This window comes from Dama dama, chromosome 11, assembly GCF_033118175.1.
Source record: "Dama dama isolate Ldn47 chromosome 11, ASM3311817v1, whole genome shotgun sequence".
Taxonomy (NCBI): domain Eukaryota; kingdom Metazoa; phylum Chordata; class Mammalia; order Artiodactyla; family Cervidae; genus Dama; species Dama dama.
In genome coordinates, this window is record NC_083691.1 from 27,471,545 (window position 1) to 27,493,983 (window position 22,439).

General features: G+C 46.1%; 1 protein-coding gene across 1 annotated transcript; it reads left to right on the forward strand.

The window, feature by feature from the left end:
* Positions 1-8,343: 8,343 nt before the first annotated feature.
* On the forward strand, positions 8,344-10,822 carry RHOB (ras homolog family member B). Its single transcript, XM_061154873.1, has one exon. It carries the CDS (start codon positions 8,730-8,732, stop codon positions 9,318-9,320), a length of 591 nt encoding a protein of 196 aa, XP_061010856.1. The 5' UTR covers positions 8,344-8,729; the 3' UTR covers positions 9,321-10,822.
* The last annotated feature ends 11,617 nt before the right edge of the window (positions 10,823-22,439 follow it).

Here is a 22,439-nt window from a genome sequence, read left to right on the forward strand (position 1 = left end):
CTGCTCTGTCTGTGCCTTTCTTGGCCCGCACAGTAGTTAGTTGTTTTTTTAAAATTTGGCTGCGGCATGTGAACTCTAGTTCTCTAACCAGGATTGAACCCCAGCCCTCTGCATCGGGATTGCAGAATCTTAACCACTGGACAATGAGGGAAGTCCCAGAAGTTGGTTTTTAAGTTCTGAGCTTCTTCTTGCTCAGATGGGGCATGTTCTCCAGTTCCCCACAGTTTCCACTGCTGCTGTCCCACACACAGTTCACTGCAGGACCCTGTGGGCATTTGAGTTTCCAGCCTCTGAGTTCTGGCTCTTATTTTACAAATGGGGAAACGGAGACTCGGAGAGGTTGATTTGCCCAAGACTGTACAGCTAAGAACTAGAAGACCTGAAAAGTGGTTCTCCAGGCTCTGGGTACACAAGGTTCTCTCTCTTCTGCTTACTGTTATCTCCACATCACTTCCCGAAGCTTTGGCGAAATGAACAAATCTATGTGAAATTTCAATAACTGTCATAGAAACAGCAAGCTTTCCTCAGGTGGATTTTGTAATAACAACACATCTAAGGCTGAGTTCTGTGAACTTCCTCTTTCCATTTTGCCTGTCCACTCCACAGGGCAAGACAAACTTCACCCCACAGTGTCATCCGGCAAACCTCAGGTGTGAAAAGAGGAGCGTTTTCCTACTTATTCCTTCTCAGCAAATGGCTCTGATGGGAAACTTTCTCCACATGATACCCACACTGGAAATGATTCAGATGGTGCAGATGGGCATCTCTTCTAGAAAAATCCTACTGGTTACTTAAAGCCCTGCTCAACTGTGAACTCCTGTGTGAAGCTGGTTCCACCCTTCATTTACATATAAGTGTGGACATATCCCACAGCAGGGGCGGGTGTGTCCCTAGCTGTTAGTCCTAAGGCTTACTTACTTAACCTTTTGGGTCTTCACTTCCCCATCTCCACTCTCTCCTCTCAGTTCATATTTTCTAAATTGAATCGAGATAACTGAGGTTGATATGAGAGTGCCAGAAAACAAACTACATCTCTCACTGTTCTACTCAAATTGGAAAAGGACTAGGTTTTGATTCTCTTCTCTGGAAAGTAAGCGTTAGTTACTCAGTCATTTCTGACTCTTTGTGACCCCATGAACTATAGCCCTCCAGGCTCCTCTCTCTATGGAATTCTCCAGGCAAGAATACTGGAGTGGGCAGCCATTCCCTTCTCCATGGGATCTTCCTGACCCAAGGACTGAACCCAGAGTCTCCTGCATTGCAAGCAAATTCTTCACCATCTGAGCCACCAGAAAAGCCTAAGTCATTGTGCAAAAAGGCCCAAATAGCCTCTATTCCTCAAGAAAACATTGCCTAGTGCTGGGAAAAGAGTCAGACAGGCTAGGGAGGGGGCTGCTGCATTGAAAAGTCCTAGAGGGGCCTGGCTTGGAAAGTGGTGATGAAATGGGACAGGGAGACCCTAGAAAGCCCCCTAACCACAGTGTTTATCTGAGGGTCTGAGCCTGTCTGAAGTCCAGCAGTGAGTTTAGGAAATAAGAGGAAATTCTACCTCTAACCCTCAAGGGAAGATTAAGGAGCTCCAGGGGCCTCAAATCAAGGTGACTCCCTGAAAGGGTAGTGAATGAGAGAGTGCAAAGGAAGTCACATGAACTTGTAGATCTTTTAGAGAAGTACTGTCCAAGAGAAATATAATGCAAACTGCAGGTGTAATTTAAAATATTCTAGTTGTCACAGTAAAAAAAAAAATACAAAGGTAAACTTTATTTCAGTTGCATATCCAAATATATCTAACATTAAATCTCATACTTAAAAAATCCACTATATCCAAAATATATCAACATGCAATTAATATAAAAACTACTCATGAACTATTTTACATGTTTTTCAACCTAAGTCTTTAAATTCTAGCATTTATTGTATATTTGCAGCACATCTCAATTTGGGTGCTAAATTTTCATCAAAAATATTCAATCTGTATATAGATTTCAAAAAATTTCTAGTAAGAAAAAGTAGTATCACATACTCAAGTTGCTTCAAACATACATAAACATTTCCCAATAACTAACTGAATTGAATATCAGTATTTATTAGTTTTTTATTAAACATTTTTTTGGGTGGTCCATATCAGTGTTGGGCCAGATGTAAAGAATCAGCCTGCAGTGCAGGAGAAATGGGTTCAATCCCTGGGTTGAGAAAATCCCTGGAGAAGGGAATGGCAACCCACTCCAGTATTCTTGCTGGAGAATTCCATGGACAGAGGAGACTGGCAGGCTACAGTCCATGGAGATCACAAAGAGCCAGACATGGCTGAGCAAATCACACACACACACACACACACACACACACACACACACACACACTCACATCAGTGTTAATTTGATTCTTCAGTTTTATTGAGATATAATTGACATCTAACACTATGTTAAGTTTAAGGTGTACAATAACAGGGTTGATTTTTTTTTTTAATTTATCTTCATTGGATCTTAGTTGCAGTGTGCAGGATCTAGTTCCCTGATTAGGGATTGAACTCAGGTCCCCTGCATTGGCAGCATGGAGTTTTAGCCACTGGGCAACCAGGGAAGTCCCAGTGGTGCTGATTTGATATATTTACATATTGTAAAATGATTACCACCAATGATAGTCATAACTAACACCTCCATCACATCACATCATTACCATTTTTTTTTTAACCATTTCTTTTAATGGTGAAAACATTTAGAAACTACTCTCTTGGCAACTGTCAAGTATATAATACAGTATTTATAACTAAAATCACCATGCTATATATTAGATTCCTAGAACTTATTCATCTTTTGTGTGCATGGTAAGTCACTTCAGTCGTGTCTGACTCTTTGTGACTCTATGGACTATAGCCCATTGGGCTCCTCTGTCCATGGGATTCTCTAGGCAAGAGATACTGGAGTGGGTTGCCTTGCCCACCTCCAGGGGATTTTCCAGGGATTTATCTTCAAACTGGAAATTTATACTCTTTGAGCAACATTTCCCCTTTTCCCCTACCCTGAATATCAGCTTGTAAATTTAAATTTATTAAAATCAGATAACATTAAAAACAGTACTTCAGTGGTACCAGCAGCACTTTACATGAGGCTATCAGCTATTAGGTTGGACAATGCACTTTTAGACTGATCAGGAACTGCCCCGTTGCACACTGCCTACTCCCCTTGGTGTGACCTTGGGCTGGACACACAGGGAGTCTGATCGGAGGTCAATGTCCACATTTTGAAGTTGAACCTTCTAGCTATGGTTGTTCTCCTATGAGCGCAGCCTCTCTGTCTTAGGCCTGGGTCTAACTGGGTCACAATCTCGGGATGGGAGAGGGTTATTTGAATTGCTGTTACTTATAGCTGGAGAACCCAAAAAGCAGTTTGATGCTTCAGCTATGTAATGCATGGCTGAATGGGTCCCAAAAGACCATATGGGACCACTTCGATTTTTCCATATGAAAAAGCACAGTTAGGTCTACAACAGCCTTTCCCTTTTAGAAACTCACTGTATTGAGAAGAAAGGTTGACAATTTTCCTAGACACTCTAAACTACTACTTGAATTAGAAATAGTTTAAAAATCAAAAGAATGCCAGGAATGTCTATGGTATTGCTGGCTTCCAGTAAATGCTTATCCATAAATGAATTATTATTACTTGTAATTATATCAGATTATCCAGTGATGGTTTTTTTAGCTGGAGGAAAAAGCTGATGATTTTTGCAGCTCAAATTGCTTTACAGCTTTCTGTACATTGTGATTAGGTTAAAAGAAAGTCCATTGGTATATAAATTAGTAAGTTTCCACAGCTGTTATCTCCTCTAATCTCTTTTAGTCATTACTATTTAACTAGGAAGGAATTAAGTTTTTTAAGTGTATGTGAAAAAAGTTCTGTGTGTGTATAAATATATATGTGAAGAATTTCTAAAGAAGCTGCTTGTGAAATAAGTAGAGGTTTTACATCCCATGAAATATCTTAAAATAAAAATAGTCATAAAATGCCTACTTTCTGGCTAGATAAAGTTATATATAATCACATATATAATATATATAGAAAATATTTGTAAGATATTTGTATATAGTTTATGTATGTATATACAAATACATGTAATATATATATAAATTGCCAAAATTCATTGGATCATGGAGAAAGCAAGGGAATTCCAGAAAAACATCTACTTCTGCTTCATTAACTACACTAAAGCCTTGACTGTGTGGATCACAGCAAACTCTGAAAAATTCTTAAAGAGACAGGAGTACCAGACCACCTTACCTGTCTCCTGAAAAATCTATATGCAGGTAAAGAAGCAAAAGTTAGAACTGGACATGGACAAACATACTGGTCCCAAATTGGGAAAGGAGTACAAGGCTGGATATTGTCACTCTGCTTTTATATGCAGAGTACATCATGAGAAATGTCTGGCTGGATGAATCACCAAGCTGGAATCAAGATTGCCGGGAGAAATATCAACAACCTCAGATATACACATGATACCACTCTAATGGCAGAAAGTGAAGAGGAACTAAAGAGCTTCTTGATGAGGAGAGGAGAGTGGAAAAGCTGGTTTGAAACTCTACACTCAAAAAACTAAGATGATGGCATCTGGTCCCTTCACTTCATGGCAAATAGAAGGGGAAAAAGTGGAAGCAGTGACAGATTTTATTTTTTGGGCCCCAAAAATCACTGTGAACAGTGACTGCAGCCATGAAATTAAAGGACACTTGCTCCTTGGAAGGAAAGCTATGACAAACCTAGACAAGGTATTAAAAAGCAGAGACATCACTTTACTAAAAAAGGCCCCTATAGTCAAAACTATGGTTTTTCCAGTAGTCATGTACCATTGTGAGAGTTGGACCATAATTAAGGTTCAGCTTCAAATAATTGATGCTTTCCAATTGTGGTACTGGAGAAGACTCTCCAAAGTTCCTTGGACACCAAGGAGATCAAACCAGTCAGTTCTAAGGAAAATCAGCCCTGAATATTCACTGGAAGGAATGTTGCTGAGGCTGAAGCTCCAATACTTTGGCTACTTGATTCGAAGAGTCCACTCACTGGAAAAGGCCCTCCCTGATGCTGGGAAAGACTGCAGGCAGGAGGAGAAGGGGGCGGCAGAGGATGAGATGGTTAGATAGTGTCACTGACTCAGTGTACATGAATTTGAGCAAACTCTAGAAGGTAGTGGAGAACAGAGGAGCTGAAGTCCACGGAGTGGCAAAAAGTCAGACATGACTTAGCGACTGAACCACCACAACTATATATATATATTTTGAGTTAGGGAAAAAAAAAAAAAGCCCTGTAAAAATTGCCACAAGGTGGCACTAAAATCCAATGAACGTTCCAGTCTCTGTTCTTGTCTGTATGGAGTGAGGGCAGTGGGAGAGGGGGGCTAATTTACAGGCAATGTGTAGGAGACAGTGGACAAAAAAAGATGAAATAAATTAAGCTGAAGACAGGAGGTAGATGAACATTTCCCTTTTGTCTGAAGGATAATTTCCCTCTCTCACTAGTGTGGATATCTGTCATACAATGAATGTATAGGTTAATAAAGTTTACTATTAAAATGATTTGTTCTTCTTGATGATTCAGTTTTATCCTTACCTTTTGCCAGTGTATTGTGAAGGGAGGGGAGAGGCAGAGAGGAGACCCTTTGGGACATCATCTAGTTTGGGAAAGTTTATTCTGTGACTGTTACAATCTTTGAAGTAGCCACTGTCCACAAAACTTGTCAAAGTACCCTGGATATACAAATGAATACCATGAAAAGAAGTTGCTACAGAACATAGATTTTTTTCTACTTGTTTATTTTGGCATAATTTACCAACTGAATATTTTTAGAAATTATTTTGATATTGAGATTCAAGCTTGGAACACCTCATATAATATGTCTGAGAATCAGGAAATGAGTGAATTGAATCCTTCTTCCTGATTCTTTGTTTTCCTGTTGTTTTTTTTAAAAATACACGGTACAAAGCTATAATTGTTTGATGTTTTCTTAATATTTGAAACTTAACGACATGGCCAAGATTCCCAAGCTATATTAAGATGAAGGAAAGTAGTATTAACAATACAGCTATAAAAGGCTTTGACTCTAGGAGGAAAAACTTTGGTAAGACTTTTCTAATAGGCTAACTAAAATTTAAAAGAAAGGAAAAAGTTTCAAGAATGGAGCCCTAAACAAATGATCCAAAAGAAAAAAAAAACAACAAAACCTTACTTTCTCTTGTGAGATTCCACTGTGGAAAAATTGTTTACTTATTGCAGTTCAGTTTCTTAGATCTGAAAAACAAACAAACAATCAACAACAACAACAACAAAAAAAACCCACTAGGCATTGTAGTGGAGGTAATCCCATGTGAGGGAAGCAGATTTGGTCATTTGAACGAGGATAGCTTTTAAAGGATACTAGAATTAATGTCTTATTTGACCTGATGATATCTGTGTCCATCTGAGACCTACATCTTAACACATGGATCACATTTTTCGCATATATGAGTAAATGGCTCAGTCACAGCTGGTGCCCAGGTTTGACTGGATGGTTAGCACAGACTGGAGTTTGAGACAAGAGACTTCCAGAAAGTTTCAACTAAGTTCCTGAGCATTTAGGTGAATTCTCCACAGTCATTTACTGATTCTTACATAGACTCCGGCATTGTGCCAGGGCTTCAAGATGCTGAGATAAGGAAGAATCCGGGCCTTCCAATGGCTTCCAGTCAGAGGGGGAGTCAGAAGTAGGAGGCAATAACCTCATCATGATCAAACATTGACGGCAGGAGGAGAAAGGGAGGACAGAAAATGAGATGGTTGGATGGCATCACCGATTAGATGGACATGAATTTGAGCGAGCTCTAGGAGCTGGTGATGCACAGGGAAGCCTGGCGTGCTGCAGTCGGACGACTGAGCGACTGAACTGAACTGAACCTCATTGTGATGTAGTAAGTCTCTCCTTTCTGAAACACCAAGAAACACCTCACTCCCTCCAGAATGGAAATGGCCCAATCTGTGTAGTTGGTTCCTCCACAACTGGTCTCCATCCTGAGTTTCAACTCTCTCTCTCCCAACCAAGGGCAGCCACACTAAGCTATTCTCTTTTGCTAGAATTTGTCTTACTCTTTCGCTACATCTCTGTTTTTGCTCAAGCTGTTCCTCCTTCCTGGGACATCCTCCCTCCCTCCCTCCCTCCCTCCCCACCTCTTCTGTCCATTAAGATGCTTTGACTTAGGCCCCTCTAGATCAGACATAAGTGTCATCTCCTGCAGAATACAAGGAGTAGATGAAATAAGTCTTGGTGGGTAGCCCGAGACTAGGGTTCTAGCACACTCCCCACCCTCAAACACACGCACTAATTTGTCGTGTTCTAGCCTGCAAGTTTCTCTGCCCACCCATCCGGGCTTCAGCCTATTCTTGCCTAATGGGGTGTGGGGTGGTTGGATTTTATTGCACTACTTACTTCAGATAGCTCTTCCCCTTATGACCAGGATCCAAATTAATCCTGCAAACCAGGATTGAGGCTGCCCTTTTCTGTCTGGTTACTTCCTGAGTGTACCTGAAGTTCTGCAACCAGCCTCGATCTTCCCTTTTCACTGACCTTCTTTCCCTGAACCTTCACCTGGAGACCTAGGCTGGGTGCCCGAGAAAGGGGTAAAGAGACAGGCTTGCTAAAGCCGGAAACCGGAACCAGGCCCACCCATGAGGCACCCTCTAGCAGGTCCAAACACTGGGCCCAGGGAGAGAACCCTGGTGGAAGGATGGGGGTGGCAGGGGAGGGGCTGCTTCTAAAAGAAAACACACACACACACACACACACACACACACACACAACAAACCACAACCTTGCTTGGAAATAAGCCTGTGTGCGTGTGTGTCTGCGTGTTTGTGTGTTTAAAAACAAAACCGCGTTAAAGGAGCCGCTCCCTACCCCACAGGTCCGACCACCCGCTGGGAGTTTGCGAAGCAAGAAGGGCAATACGGGTGGGAGAGTCATCCACGCGCCCACAAAGTGCCTCCTGTCTCGGAACCGCTCGCCCAGGCCCCGTGGGCTGTTCCGGGCAGCCGGCTCCAGCCCTTCGGTCCCGCGCGCACAAGCTGCGGCCAAAGAGCGAACCTTGACGCAGCCAGAGCCCCGCAGCGCCCGCCGCGGCCGCAGACTCCCCAGTCACCGCCTCTCCCAACCCCGCGGCCTGGGCAGTCAATCAAGCACGCCCGGCCCCGCCCGTGGGCTGCAGCGGACGGCCAATCAGAGCCAAGCTCCGCAGCGATGAGCTCAGTCGGCTTGCTTCCCATTGGACGGCTATATTAAGAAAGTCGCCGAACTCTTTAAATAGCGGGCGCTAGGGCCGCAGCCTGCATCTGCCGCCGCAGTCGGGCTGAGTTCTTTTGCTCTCTTGTGTCTTCGCCTAGGCCTAGGGAGACCAGGAGGGAGCTAGGCCGCGTCCGCTTGCTTTGGCCACCGTTTGCTCACAAAGGCGCCGACCCGGGACCCAGGGTGAGGAGAGCGGCCGCCGCTCGGAAGCAGCGCGGAGACGCACCGTGCGCCCTATGCCCCCGAGTCCCCCACATCCCCCGCCGCGGCAGCCTGAGCACAACGAGAGAACGCTCGCCATCCCGGGACCTGGGTGCAGCTAGCGACCCTTGTCCCCAGCGCGCAGCCCGAGGTGAGCAGTGAGCGGCGAGCGGGACGGCAGCGAGGCGTTCGCGGGGCCCCTCCTGCTGCCCGGGCCCGGCCCGCTCATGGCGGCCATCCGCAAGAAGCTGGTGGTGGTGGGCGACGGCGCGTGCGGCAAGACGTGCCTGCTGATCGTGTTCAGTAAGGACGAGTTCCCCGAGGTGTACGTGCCCACCGTCTTCGAGAACTATGTGGCCGACATCGAGGTGGACGGCAAGCAGGTGGAGCTGGCGCTGTGGGACACGGCGGGCCAGGAGGACTACGACCGCCTGCGGCCGCTCTCCTACCCGGACACCGACGTGATCCTCATGTGCTTTTCGGTGGACAGCCCGGATTCGCTGGAGAACATCCCCGAGAAGTGGGTGCCCGAGGTGAAGCACTTCTGCCCCAACGTGCCCATCATCCTCGTGGCCAACAAGAAAGACCTGCGCAGCGACGAGCACGTCCGCACAGAGCTGGCCCGCATGAAGCAAGAACCGGTGCGCACGGATGACGGCCGCGCCATGGCCGTGCGCATCCAAGCCTACGACTACCTCGAGTGCTCGGCCAAGACCAAGGAGGGCGTCCGAGAGGTCTTCGAGACGGCCACGCGCGCCGCGCTGCAGAAGCGCTACGGCTCCCAGAACGGGTGCATCAACTGCTGCAAGGTGCTATGAGGGCCGCGCCCGACCCGCCTGCCCCTGCCAGCGCGGCTCCCCATCCCGGGCCCGTCCCGCACGAGCCCGGAGAAGGGGAGACCCTTGCCCCCCCAAGGACCCCCACCGGACTGCCTGGCGTCTGCTTTCAGCCCCGGCAGCCGTGGCCTGGAGACTCAGGCTCTGGCGCCCGAGAGTCGGCCGCGTGGTAGGCACCCGGCGCCCCCTTTCCAAGTGTCTGTGCGTCCGGCTGTGTAGCACAGGCTTGGCCACCCCGCTGAGTGCCAAGGGTCCCCTGAACACCATTTTCTGAAGAGCCAAGCCTCTTCAGGGTGTGTGGCTGTGTGTATGTTCGACTCCCCGCCGCCGAGTTTTCACCCCACGCCCGCCCCTGCTCCCGGGAGATGAGCTTGGCGCCGGGGTGCGGCCGCGCCCCATCGGATGTGCGTCTGTAACCAGCGAGCGCCTGCTATCCCCTGTCTGTAACATAGACCTCGGGACCTGCGGGAGGGGAGGGCTGGGGAGGATGGGGTGTTATATAAATATAGATATAATTTTATTTTCGGAGGTAGGATGGTGTTATTTAATGGTGGTGGTGGGTGGAGTGACAGGGCGCTAGAACAGCTCCAGCCGGGTCTGAGTGAGGCGTCATCCCAGCACGAACAAGACTTGGCCATCTTTCCTGCCCCTGGGGAAGACGTTTGCAGCCGACTTGGGGCCTGAGAGGACAGCTTCCAGACTCCTGTCTCCTGCCAGCCAGTCCCCGCCCCCCCCCCCCCCCCCCCCCGACGGCGAACCCCTCACTAGCCACTGATAAGGAGGGGTGAAGTGTGCTGCAGGTTGTTTTTGCCATAAACGAACTTTGTGCCTGTCCTGCAAGTGAAAATTGTTCAGTCCAAGAAACTGATGTTATTTGATTTATTTAAAGGCTAAAACTTGTTTTTTTTCTTCTTTTTGGAACGAATTCTTTGCACAATTGTTTTATTGTTTGACATTTAATGCACTTGTCATTTGCATAAGAGTAGCATTCTGACCACACTTGTACGCTGTAACCTCATCTACTTCTGATGTTTTTTTTAAAAATGATGATGACTTAAAAAACAAGGAGAAGAAAAAGAAACCACTAATTTTTTTCTTTTGAAAAAAGTGGCAACACTGTTCTATTTTGCGATTTTATTTGTGCACGTATGCGCACTCTTTTGATAAAGGGCAGTAACCAGTATTAGGGCCTATCTAAAACCTTTTGTTTTTTTTTTTCCCCCTCAAAGCAGTCTCTAAAGCTGTGTGAAATTTTCTCTGCATCTCTGTACAGAGAATAAACCTCCCCCTTGTGTCTCTTTTCTCCCCCTCCCTTCCCCATCCAGTGGTACTTCTACTAAATTGTCTTGTTTTTTTTTATTTTTTAAATAAACTGACAAATGACAAAGTGGTGAGCTTATGATGTTTACATAAAAGTTCTATAAGCTGTGTATACAGTTTTTTATGTAAAATATTAAAAGACTATGATGATGACATTTATAAAATGGCTCCTGTGGTTTAATGATGTGTAAAAATCTTGTTGTGAATTTGAGGGCCAGGGGAGAACTCTGCTGGGTGAGGCCCCACTAACTCTATTTCCCTCCATGTGTTTGTAGGAAATGGGGATGAAATCTCTTTGAGGATGTGTGGGGGTTGGGTGGCCATGGATGACCAGGTTGCTCCTGCCCCAGGGCCAAAGGTTACCCAGGCTCCCAGTGCCATAAGCTTTGACCTAATGTGAACTGTCTGAATGGCTTATACACTTGTGTCGAAGTCTATCATGGAGCCTGTGTGTCCTATTCTTTGAAACTTGGAAAGTTGTCATTTGTTCATTCAGATAACTTTTTAGATACCTTTTTTTTTTGTTTTTGTTAATCACTGTCTCAAAGGTTCCTGGGTTCCCTTCAGATCTTCAAGGGGTTACACAATGCTCCCCTGAGATTGTAGGATGTTATCTCTGACCTGAGCTCCCGGGTAGAAGAAGGGGAGAGCCCAAATCAGAAGCCAATCCTTCTGTTGTGAACTTTCATTTGAGTGTCTGTACGGAGCCCAGAATGCTTTGTTCTAAGTACCAAGAGTAGCCACCTTACCGACAGAACACTGGAGGTCTTGGGTAGCTGCTATTTAAAGTTGAAGCAGCCAGGTTCTGAGGTGGAAATAGGATGAGCTCTGATTTCAGACACTCAGGCTGCTGCAGTGGGTCTCAGAACCAGACAGACAGATTAACCTTCAGATACCACATCAAAATCCCTCTACAGGTATGATGGCTCAAAACTGCCAGCCTCAGCAGCTTCTAGGAAAGGTAGCAGATACTGCCAACCTCCCCTGACTACCGAAGACATGCGGTTTTTGTTTTTAGAATCAACACTTTATGGGTTTCTAGGCCTTAGTTGCCTGCCACTCACCCCCATCCCTCTGCCTCCCTTCCCCCCAGGCAGAGCAGAGAAGGCCCCTTTCAAAGCTCTTTGCTTTAAAACTTGAGGCTTCTGTCTCCCAGTCTTTCCCCAGACTCCCAAGAGCTTTTGCTGAGTAAGGCAAGCCTGGTTACTGGTGACTTTTGACCCACTTAAAAATAAACAAACACATCAATAACAGGGCCTCCTGCACAGCCAGGCTCATTGGTTAACAGAGGATAATTGTCTGGGCTGCTGGAGGCACAGAGCAAGGAGAAGGTCCACTCAAGCTGAGGGAAGGATCCACAGCCTCATCCTTGCTCCAGGTCCTGACCTCATACACCTCCATCCCTCAGCCATCTTTGTCTTCTTCATTTTCAAGACAGAAATTTCCACTGAAAAACAAAATGTTGACTTGCAAGTTTTACAGCTTGCAAATCCTTTGGTACCAGGGAGAGCAGGACTCTGGAGAAGAGCTCAAGCTTGGGCTCAGCGCCCAGGATTCAGCTTTGCAACCGGCCAAGAGCCTGGAGACCTTTTGAAAGGGCCTTTTCTGGGTTTCCCGCCTGCTCTAATCTGCCTGGTACCTATTGCTGTCTGTTTTTTTTTTTTTTCAATTTTAGGAAGACAGCCACCCAGATGACGCATGGCAGCCTGGGTTATGCTTGTTTTTAAATGCATGGCATTTAATAATGCTGCCGGAACACACTCTTCTTGCTGCATTAGATCCAACTGGAAAATATAAAGATGAATTGCTGTAGGCTGGAAAATCAATTAGGAAAAAAAGAGGCAAAACATCTGGTGTTACTCCTAGGATATGAACATTCATTTTGCACATTTGAAATAAATGTGCTGAGTTCATTTAATTGCCTGTTGAATGGTTTCATGGATAATAGTGGGGTGTTTCACTGATTCTGGGCATTTCATAGCAAAGGGCGTTGGCTTGGCTTCTTGTTTAATCTTAATTTGAAGTCAGTCTGGCTTGTGTTTCTAGGATCCTTTTTCACATGTGTTTCCGTGTACTTAGAACAGTGGTTTTCAAACTCAAGCCTGAGTTAGAATCACGTGGAGGGCTGGTTATAACACAGATGGCTGGGCCTAGCTTCCGGAGTCTCTGGTCAGCATGTTTGGGGTGGAGAACAAGTGATGCCGAAGCTGCTGGTCCAGGGACCACACTTTGAGAACCCCTGGCTTGGAATAAGGGAGAGTTCTGGTCATTATACTGGGGAGGGAGGTCGTTTCAGCAGTAAAGGGGGTCACATTCCTGAGGCTGACGGTGTGGTGACCTGCAGCCCTGACTGCCCTACCTTAGGGAGCACAGCACTAGTTTTCTGAGAAGTTCCCAGAGAAGTTCAGGGAAGTTTTCAGAGAACTTCCCTCCTAGGAGGACCCACACATAACCCCGGTCTTCTCTTCTTCACACTCTGATACAACAGGGGGTTTAATGCCCTTCAAAAGATTTCTTTCTGCCATTCCTGAGTTCAGAATGCAGCAGCACTCTGCTCTGCTAAGACAAGGGTTGCAAAAGCCAATAAGACACAGTCCTCGCCCTGGTGGGTGAGGCAGTTCCAGGAAGGCATCCACTGAGCATGCTCAGATGGAGACAGCAGGTCCAGGGCACACCAGGAGCCTAGGGGAAGGTGGGAAGGGCTTCATGGAGAAGGAGACATTTGAACTGAATCTTAAGGCAGGAGTGGGTGATGTGCAGATGGAAGATACAGCTTCTTTCTATTACTGTGCGCCTGGCCTCTGAAGAATACAGCTCTCTTGGGTGAGAACTACCTTCTACTTTTAGCCCCTCTGGCATGCATTTCTTCAGTGAAGAAAAATGATGTTCCCCGGCCAAGTCAAACACAGCCTCTCCCTGGCCCTCCCTGTCCACACACAGACTAGGAATGGAGGTTGGTGATGATGGTTTCATTGTTCCCTCTGTGCCTCCCAGGGATGCGGGGCAAACACAAGGGCTAGCTTTGTGACAACTGTACTCCTGGAAACCCGTAGCCTGGGCTCAAAGATGTGGCAACACCCCAAAGGGACCTGGTACTCCAGCCTATTGTGGGACAGACTCTTAGCCACTTCACTTGGTACATCTTCTGGCTGGAGAGAGAAAGTGGGTAGTCAGGCTGCTCTTTCAATCAATTCTTGCAGCCCCTTTCCTGGCCTGGGAGTTATGAGTCTGGAGGACCCTGGTTCATTCCTTCTAAATATTTATTGTTGGCTAAAGTACACTGTGCCTGGCACTATGCTAGGAGCTTGGAACTCAGTAGACAAATAGGCAGGCATGGTCCCTCCCCACATAGAGATCTGTACAAGTAATAATAACAATGATGATGACAATAGCTACTATTTATTGACTAGGCATTAGGCCCTGTTCTAAGCTCTTTATTTGTTCTATTTCATTTCTGTATTGGGCTTTCCGGGTGGTACTAATGACAGAGAACCCATCTGCCAATGCAGGAGACATAAGAGATGTGGGTTTGATTCCTGGGTTGGGAAGATCCCTTGGAGAAGGGGATAGGAATTGTGGTCTTAGAAAGTAGACTTCAGGCAACAAGGAAAGGGAATTCCTTTGTCTTTCTGAGGCCCTACTCTAGGTGAATTTAAGGTATTGCTGGGTGGTAATGGGGTGTGGGGATGGAGGGAAATTTCTGCTCTAACTGGGAAGAATATTATCCATGTCTAGGCAGGTGGGAAAGAGAAGCAGCACTTCTGAGGTTTTCCACCATGGTGCTTTGAGCTGGGATCAGAGAAAGTATCACCAAGTAAAGGTATTGTGGGATAAGAGTCATGGTTGTAATGCTCAGCCATCCCACTTTACATGGAGATTGGTTTCTTCATTGCCAACCACAAGTCAGGATGCCTACAGGGCACAGAATTGGGTGGGTTTATGGGTCAGCTGAACCAAGAGGGAGTCATCAGGGCGCAGGTGGCAATGGAAAACCTTGGAGAAGAAATGAGATGATCCAGGAAGAGTTTGTAGAGTCAGAGGGATTGCAGGTCAGGTCCTAACCCCCACAGTGAAAAAGTTGGCTTAAACTCAACATTCAGAAAACTAAGATCATGGCATCTTGTCCTATCATTTCATGGCAAATAGATGGGGAAACAGTGGAAAGAGTGACAAACTTTATTTTTGGGGGCTCCAAAATCACTGCAGATGGTGAGTACATCCATGAAATTAAAAAACACTTGCTCCTTGGAAGAAAAGTTATGACCAACCTAGACAACATATTAAAAAGCAGAGACGTTACTTCGCCAACAAAGGTCCGTCTAGTCAAAACTATAGTTTTTCCAGTAGTCATGTATGGATGTGAGAGTTCGACTATAAAGAAAGCTGAGCACCAAAGAATTGATGCTTTTGAACTGTGGTGTTGGAGAAGACTCTTGAGAGTCCCTTGGACTGCAAGGAGATCCAACCAGTCCATCCTAAAGGAGATCAGTCCTGAATATTCATTGGAAGGACTGATGCTGAAGCTGAAACTCCAATACTTTGGCCACCTGATGCGAAGAGCTGACTCATTTGTAAAGATCCTGATGTTGGGCAAGATTGAAGGCGGGAGGAGAAGGGGATGAGATGGTTGGATGACATCACCGATTCAATGGACATAAGTTTGAGTAAACTCCGGAAGCTGGTGATGGACAGGGAGGCCTGACGTGCTGCAGTCCACAGGGTCACAAAGTGTCAGACACAACTGAGCGACTGAACTGAACTGAGCCCCCACAATGAGCACAAATGCCATGTCTGCTCCATCACCGCTGTGTCTCTACTGCCCAGTAGGTGTTTGACCCATACGAGGACCTCAGTAAGTAGCAAGAGAGTGAATGAATTGATTAAACAAAGGACAGAAATTTAGGGAGCACCCACTTCTAAGAGACCCAAGAAGTGACAAAGGCTGAGAACACCTTCTGTGGGGGATGAGAGAAAGGTCAGTTAAAAAAATGACAGGACTGCACGAAGTGTTGCACATTCCACAGTTACTGGATACTCGGAATCAAGCAGATAAATCACTCTGTTCTGACAGGAGTATGATGTAGCAGTGAGAAGTAACCAACTGTTTTTGCTTCAGAGGCTGAGTCTAGGGAAGTTAAGAAAGTGCTCCTGTGAGGCCAGGCCTTGGGTGCCGACAGCAACTAGGGAAGGCCTTCTCTGTACCCCACCTCGCAGGAATCACAACGTCCTCTTGGTCCGGTGAGATTTCTGGGGAGGTCCTCCTAGAGACCCCAAGATGAGCAGGCAGTGGAAGCACATTTCTAGGGCTGCAGGCCACCCTCTGCAGGACCATCTGGGGGTCTGGGCGTCCTCAGTGGTTGGTCTCTGCTGTGGCCTGAGCTTCAAGCATCAGAGGGAGCTGGGCAGTTTTGGTGTCCGGGTTGGGAGCTTGGCATTACTGGCCATGCTTTCCATTTTAGAAACCATGATATGAAAGCACAATTCTAAGGGGGTATGCAACCAGGCCTTGCGCTTTAATGACTCTGTGTGACCTCTGTCCTCTGGCTATCATTTGGAGCTATTTTTCTTCTCCCTTCAGTATTGAAAAGGGAAGAAACAAATCTTCCCAGAAGCAAGTTTCTCATCCCTTTGTTAATGATTGATTTCATTTGATTCCAGAACTTGTTTAACCTTTGGGTAAGCAATTGAAACCTTCTGGAGGCACCTAAAAGGAATGCAGGAATGTGTGTGCTATTTAATGGTAGAGAGATTATAAATGGGACTCTGACAGAATAAAAAGTATTATTTATATGAGTGCTAAAAACAGTCACTTGTAAAATACACACTCGTCTGTAACAGCCAAATATGGCAAAGCATGATATCTGGTCGCATAACCAGGCTGACTCTGTAAATAGGGAGATCAGTCCATCCATTCCCTTCCTCTCAGTTGAGCAATTCTGTGGCTACAAATTTCCTCCCAGAAAGTCTAGAATTGTAGGCCAAATGGAGATCCAAGCTATATGGACAAGATAACACCAGCATAAACGAGCCACTCTGGGATCTCTGAAGGTGTGTGTAGCTGTGCCAACAGAAAATTGTTCAAAGTTTTTACTTCATGGGTACGGGCAGAAATTACAGACTGTATCATTGGTTGCCTGCCAAATCTAAACACACAAAGATGAAATGCCGTGAAGGCAAAAACAATTCAAAAAGGAAAAAGACTACTAATCAGGCATAAAATGCTGTGAGTTCTCCAGTAGACTGATACGATCCAACCTCCATCCATGACCTAGTGACCAATTAGTAAGAAGGCTCACCAGTTAGCCAAGGGAATTCAGAAGGCCCAGCATCATCATGGGGTGCGATATAGACTGTGGGGTGGGGTGGGGTGCAGAGCAGGGCCCAGAAACAGCATCAGCGGGAACCATGGACTGATTGTGGGCACCTGTAACCCTCTTATCCTCAGCTGGATGTGGGAAGAGAAGGTAGCTCAGGGAGTTTGCCAGGAACCTCAAGAAAGAGGGGCAGGAGTGGAGCAGTGCAGGTGTGGTCCCCTACTCTGTCACATCACTTCTCCCTCTGTATTGCCCATCTTTTTCACCTGCAGGGAAGTCAGCGTGCTTGGTGGGAAAGTTGAGGCTTATAGGCAGAAGCCCCCGCTCTGTCCTTCACTATCTGAGCATTATTGAACCAGTTACTTTTACTCTCTTCTATCTCAGGTTATTTCTTTGTAGAATGGAAATAATTTTGGAGATTAAACAAGATCAAACCAAATACTCGGCACAGAGCCCAGTGCATTTGAAGTCCCAGTAAATCTTGATTAACCCTCCCTCTTGTGGATTCATCTTAGCACCTTAAGCACAAGTAGAAGTGGGATAAATCTTGCTGAATAAATAAGTATGTAATAATAACCACTCATTTGTTTGTCAAGGACTTTTTCAATGGTAAGCTCCTCAGAATATCACATCATCCTCATTTTTGCAACCTCAGCATCCACCTAGAGGTTGGGCATGTAGTAGTTGCTTAGTAACTGCTAAGTTACTGAATGATATCCCAAGTTCAGAGGGTCCTTGATAATCTGGAGGTTTCTCAGGGTTCAGTTCAGTTCAGTTGCTCAGTGGTGTCCAACTCTCTGCGACCCCATGGGCTGCAGCACGCCAGGCCTCCCTGTCCATCATCCAACTCCTGGAGTTTACTCAAACTCATGTCCGTTGAGTCGGTGATGCCATCCAACCATCTCATCCTCTGTCATCCCCTTCTCCTCCCGCCTTCAATCTTTCCCAGCATCAGGGTCTTTTCAAATGAGCTGGTTCTTTGCATCAGGTGGCCAAAGTATTGGAGTTTCAGCTTCAACATCAGTTCTTCCAATGAACACTCAGGACTGATCTCCTTTAGGATGGACTGGTTGGATCTCCTTGCAGTCCAAGGGACTCTCAAGAGTCTTCTCCAACACCACAGTTCAAAAGCATCAATTCTTTGGTGCTCAGCTTTCTTTATAGTCGAACTCTCACATCCATACATGACTGCTGGAAAAACCATAATCTTGACTAGACCAACATTCGTTGGCGAAGTAACGCCTCTGCTTCTTAATATGCTGTCTAGGTTGGTCATAACTTTTCTTCCAAGGAGTAAGTGTCTTTTAATTTCATGGCTGCAGTCGCCATCTGCAGTGATTTGGTCACACAGGATAAATTTGGCACTTGGAGAAGAAGTACCCACTGCTTGGGTCCCACAGGATGTGGTGGCAGAAGCTGAGCCATCTGAATGCCAAGGGGAAACTATGGGCGACCAGCAGGAGCACGGTGCTCATGAGTCCTCAGCAGAGGCTGGGTGGACCCCATATCCGTCTGTTGACCCAAGAACACATAACAAGGAGCAGGTGGGCAGTGCACAGAGCCAGGGAGACCTTGCCCGCCCTCCTCTCTGACATGATCACAGAGTGAAGAAAAATTGGTAACTTCTCCAGATGACAGGAATACCAGGAAAAATGCTGACAACTCCTGAGTGATAGGGAAACGTACGCTAGAAAGATTTAGCCATTAGTCCTGTGTGTGGAAGACCCAGGGCTCAGCTGCTATGTTTGTAACCTGAGAAAGTTAAGTCCCTGCCTATTATGCTGCTTAGCAAAACCAGCAGACTCCACATCCCACCATGAAAGGGAAAACAAAGAAATGGGGAGACTTGATCACCTGACCACAGCACTTCTGAGAGCAAGAGCCCAGAGCTTTATTTTTGCAGGAGTTTACCAAACTTCCCGCAAGTGAGCTGGGCAAACTGGTTCTCCTGGCACAGAGATAGGAGCTGAGCTTAATTAAACTGCAGGATTAGACTGGAGCAGAGGTCTTTGTTCAGAGTTGGCTCCAATTTTGTTTGTCATATTTTACATTCTCGTTGAATAAGAGCAGAAAAATCGAATCATCAGGGACAGAACACAGGGATGGGGGTGTGGTATGGAAGTTCCCATTCAAAGGTGACTCTTCCTGTGCAGCCTCTCCATATTTTGGCTTTTTCAGATAGCTGACCTTGAACTTGAGTTCCTGGTAATGCCTGACCTTGACTGGAGCTGCGTCAGTATCCTGGGGAAGGCCAGCTACTGATCAGAGACTTGGCTGTTCCCATCTCATTTTGGCAGGTTTTCTCCAAGTGACTTGGAAACAGATATTTAACTGCGCCAAGTTCCAAGATCTGAGGACTCAGGGCCAAATCTGGGGGTTGGTGGCCTGGTGACATCTAGGCCTGGGGAGCTTGTACTCTGGCAGTCAGTGGTGGAAGGTGAGGTCAGGGATAGTCACTTGCCTTATCATTTTTGGAAGCAAGGGCTAGTTTCAGAGATTGGGCTGGAAACTGACACTGGGATGAGCTGACTTTTGGTGCATCCTCTTCAAACCACACTAAGATTTCTGAGCCCCTGCTTCCCTGCCTTGGTCGATAGGCCAATGTCTAACATGCCATTTGAGCTCAAGGAGGCAGGACGTGCATTGGACCTGAATTTGCTTTCTGGAGGCAGTAGAATAGACCATCAGATAGAATTAGCCCATCAGATCCTGGTAGTTCAGGAACCAGAGAGAGAGAAACTCAATGGGTTAGGGCTACCAGGTATGGGTTTAGGCCCTGATGAAAAAATCTGGGGTCTCCATCTCAAGGGCAGACAGGCTAAAAATTTCCCTGTGGGATTTGATGCAGCTCATGTCTGGACACCTGATCCTTGTTAGTTAATATGGTCCCCCCTTCATACAGGCTACTCTAGTGGTCAGAACATGAGTCAAGGGTCATGAACCCTGCGTCCATGAACATGTCTGTGCTGCCGCTGGTTGACCCCAGTTCAAAATGTAGTGGAAGAAATTCAAGCATCAGGTGGTGGAGCTCCCAGAAGGCGAGAACTGCTGATGGTGCTTCCAGGTGCTGGAGAAGAACAGGCTGAGGGGAAGACAGGGGAGGGAGCTAGCTAGGGGTGCTCCTTGGAGCGGTCCCGCTGAAGACACAAGCCCGAGTTTTATTCCCACTAAATCTTCAAAGCAGGGATCAGACTTCATCTGCCTTTCCTGACTTCCTCTATCTTCCTCTTGTATTAAAAACACATTCTTTCTTTTCTTTAAAAAAAAAAAAAAAAAATAATTGAATGGAAAAAAGAGTAGTTTTAGTTTAAAAAAATAAAAAATGAAAGAAAAGGAAGAGTTGTTTTAATTTAAAAAGGAAAAAAATTTTAATGAAAAAGTAGTCTCAGTTAAAAAGAGAAATTAATGAAAACAAAGATCAGTTTTAATTTTAAAAGGAAAAGAAAATTAATGAAAAAAAAAATCCCACATTGTTCCTTCCTTATCACTCTCTCAACCCTCTTCAATGTAGTCATTCATCTGTTATCTGACTGCATCTAAAATGAAGTCTACTGGAGCATAGGGACCATGTCTTATAATGATTTGTATCCCTGGCATCTAGACCTGGGCCTGGCCCAGGTGTTGAGTAAATATTTGTTGAATGACGCACTAAATGAGGACCTTTCATGTAAGACAAAGAGCTTGTGGCCCTGCTGGGGAGGCAAAAATAACACATGTGCAGAGAATACAAGACACAATTAGTGTTGAATTGTATGGCTTTTCACCAAGAAGCTAGCTTGGGGTCTGCTGGCCTGCCGGCCATGTCTGAAAAGTTTGGGGAAAGGAGGGATGCTTCTGTTAGAACGTGAGGACCACGAGAGCATGGCCTTTGTTCATTGCTGCATGCTTGGCATGAGGTAGGTGCTCAATAAATATTCCTGGAATGGAGACACTTTAGTTGTTTTAGTTTGTTTCCTTAAAGCAGATAGAAATGCTGTTGATGATTAACTTGTCCTCAAACTATGAAGGCGAACTCCAATAGGAAATACACAGAATTGGAAAAATCCCTACTGATGGGGCGGGTTTCAAGGCAGGTGACCTGTGCAGTCACACAGAACCTGGTGCTCAGAAGGCCCCTGACCTAAGTTTATTGTAATGCACTTGCCATCTTGAAATTCTCAATTTTTGAATGGGGAGCCCACATTTTAATTTTGTACTGGATTCACAAGCTATGTAGTTGATTCTGCCCGTGGAAGGAGACACTGTCAGTCCACCATGTGGGCCAGTAGAAGCAAGGAAGAATCTCTGGTTCTGGGCACCTACCTGGCAAGCCTACTTGCCCTGTGGACTCTTGGGCAGCTTGTGGGGGCAGCCATCCAGGTGCTGTCTCCTCTTTCTCACCTGGTCCATGTCTGTAGCTGCATTTTTGCTTGGTTCCATCTGCTCTGAAGTGACCTTAGGGAGTGGCCAAGCCACCACAGCCAGTGACCTCACACCTCCTGTCTCTGCAGTGTGTTGTCACTGCCGTGGGGAGGACTTTTCCCTACCCGTCTGACACTTTATGGCACACTTCATTAACAGTGGCCTCACCAGTATGGTTCTAATAGGATCTCCCCACCCTCCCTTTTCAAGGAATTTGGGGCATCTTTCCTCCTGGGATGAAGGATGCTGAGGGTACCCTCAGAGTGCCTTTTGTTGATGTCAACCATTTTCCTGTTTAGAGATGAATCCAAGGAATCCTCTAGCTAAGGATGAGTTTAGAGACAACTGGAGCACCATCTCAGGGTGGGGGTGATTTTTCTTTCCCTCTGGTTCAAGGTCTTTGATCTTGATGGGCTGGAGCCCTCCTGCAATGCCCAGTGCCCTGCTCATTCCTCTTAGGGAGACCAGCAGAATGTCATGCTTGTAGGGCACATGGTGGCAGAGGTACCTAGAGAAAATACCTTATCCCAGGGATCCATGCTTGCTGGTCTGGCGGGATGGGCTGGCCACTGGAGGAGTCATAGTTCCTCCGGAGAAATGCCTCCTCCCTCTACTTCTGGGACACAAGATAGGTGGGGTGGCCAGGCTTTGGAAAGGGGACTCTGAAAGTCATACCCATGTTGCCCAGCTCCTGTTGCCCACTGTTTCCTGCTGCTCTGGAACAGAACTAGGATGGAACCAGCAGGCTCAATATCTCCTTGAAAGGCTGCTTTCAATATATCTCTAGTTTCCAGATATATTCTGGGTGTCCTGTGAGCAGTCACGGGTGTGCGTCCCTGGCATTGCTTTATCAAGAGCTCTTCTGGCTGAAGGCAGGGCTCGCTAGCAGGACAGGTGCATGCCAGACTTTTTAAGTGGGCCCTGAGTAACTCTGAATATTCCCTACTGCTTCTTAGACAATAACAACCAAAAAATGGGAATTCAGGTTCATAAATAGAAAACCAAGATCATGCAAGTAGATTTTTACAATTTAAAAGTCAATGCCATTATTAGAATTAAGATTTTT